The 1679-nt window shown below is 33.7% G+C and overlaps 1 protein-coding gene across 1 annotated transcript; it reads right to left on the bottom strand.

Annotated features, from left to right (window-relative positions):
* Window positions 1-278: 278 nt before the first annotated feature.
* Window positions 279-1196, bottom strand: LOC102811004 (olfactory receptor 4A15-like). Its single transcript, XM_006865156.1, has one exon. It carries the CDS (start codon window positions 1194-1196, stop codon window positions 279-281), a length of 918 nt encoding a protein of 305 aa, XP_006865218.1.
* Window positions 1197-1679: the final 483 nt, after the last annotated feature.

Below are 1679 nucleotides of genomic sequence, written 5' to 3'. Positions count from 1 at the left end.
ACATGACTGAGCCACTTTACTCAAAAAATTTTGAATGTATATTTGCTAAGAAAATCTTAAAAATATATTTTGCACAAAAGGCATCATTGGAAATATTAAATAATTTGATTCACCATGTAAACATTAATTAATGTGAAGAAATATTTACCACATAATGTGAATAAATATTACCCACCACTTTCCTGGAATAAGGACAATATCAAGAGATTTACAGTTTTATTTTGCTGTCCTAAAGGGGCAAATCCAATTCAAAATAAATGATGTACTTGAGTACCACCTCATTTTCTTTTTCTGGTCCAAAGTTTCTTCATGGCATTTTTCATTTCTGCATTTCTTAGAGTATAGATTAAGGGGTTCAACATAGGTGTAAAAACAGTGTAAAACACAGTCAAGAATTTATCAATTGGTAAGATATAAGGAGGTCTCACATACAAAAAAATACAGGGCACAAAGAAGAGGACCACCACAGTGATGTGGGAGCCACAGGTAGATAAGGCTTTAAGTCTCCCTTCCTGACTAAGATTCTTCAGGGAGTTCAGAATGACTCCATAGGAAATGAGTAACATAAAAAAGATGAGTACACATATTGCCCCATCATTAGCAATCACACTAATACCAATGACATAGGTGTCAGTACAGGCAAGTTTTAATAAGGGGTACATGTCACAGATGAAGTTGTCAATTATATTGGTACCACAGAAAGGAAGGTTATAAACAAAGAGAAGGTGAACTCCTGCATGAACAAATCCTCCAAACCAGGCAAAAAGCAACAGTAAAACACACACTCGTTGGTTCATGATGGTTGTATAATGCAGGGGTTTGCAGATAGCTACATAGCGGTCATAGGCCATAACCACCAGAAGTAAAATCTCAGCACCACCAAATAAGTGTCCTATAAAAAGCTGAGTCATGCAAGCTTGAAAAGAAATAGTTTTCTTCTCATAGAGTAAGTCTATAATCATATTTGGAGTAACTGATGTAGAATAAGCAGCATCCATAAATGACAAATAGCCAAGAAAGAAGTACATAGGGGCATCCAGGCTTGGGCTCATCACCACAGTCATGACAATGAGGAGGTTGCCTGCTATTGTCACAATGTAGATGAGCAAAAACACAACAAATAATATTTTCTGACCCTGGAGACTCTGAGTGAGCCCCAAGAGGATGAACTCGGTCACATTGTTCCTTTGTTCCATATCTTCTATGTCTTTTTTTCAGAATCCAGGGTTAATTTACCTGTGAATACAATGATGATATTTTAAGTCTTAGGCTAAATTGTCTATTCATTCAACAAATAGACAAGATATGTTACATGTTAGCATTGTCTAAGAGTATAGGAATATAAGGCTGATTAAAACATGATCCATAACCTCAGTGATCTTATCAAAACTGAAAGACAAACCAGTAATTTGAAATGTATATAGGAAAAAAGCAGATTATGAAACTTTCCATCTTAGAAAAATAAAGCATAAATATGGCATATGTTATATATAAAAATTGAATATCAATAGATTAAAGATTCATTGTTAAGGTAAAGGCTGATTTACTAATATTTACTTTCATGATAATAAGCAAACATATTTTATATATTTTAGAATCAGCTGGATCTTTTTAACTAAAACTGAAATCTCACAGGATTTCATAATTCATAATTTCAAAAAGTCCTACTGACAAGGTAA

Source organism: Chrysochloris asiatica, unplaced genomic scaffold, assembly GCF_000296735.1.
Source record: "Chrysochloris asiatica unplaced genomic scaffold, ChrAsi1.0 scaffold00075, whole genome shotgun sequence".
Classification (NCBI taxonomy): Eukaryota; Metazoa; Chordata; class Mammalia; order Afrosoricida; family Chrysochloridae; genus Chrysochloris; species Chrysochloris asiatica.
This window is presented reverse-complemented; position numbering and strand designations above follow the sequence as displayed.

Coding starts and splice junctions, on each gene's coding strand:
- LOC102811004 (XM_006865156.1), bottom strand. CDS start 1,196: ATGGAACAAAGGAACAATGTGACCGAGTTCATCCTCTTGGGGCTCACT.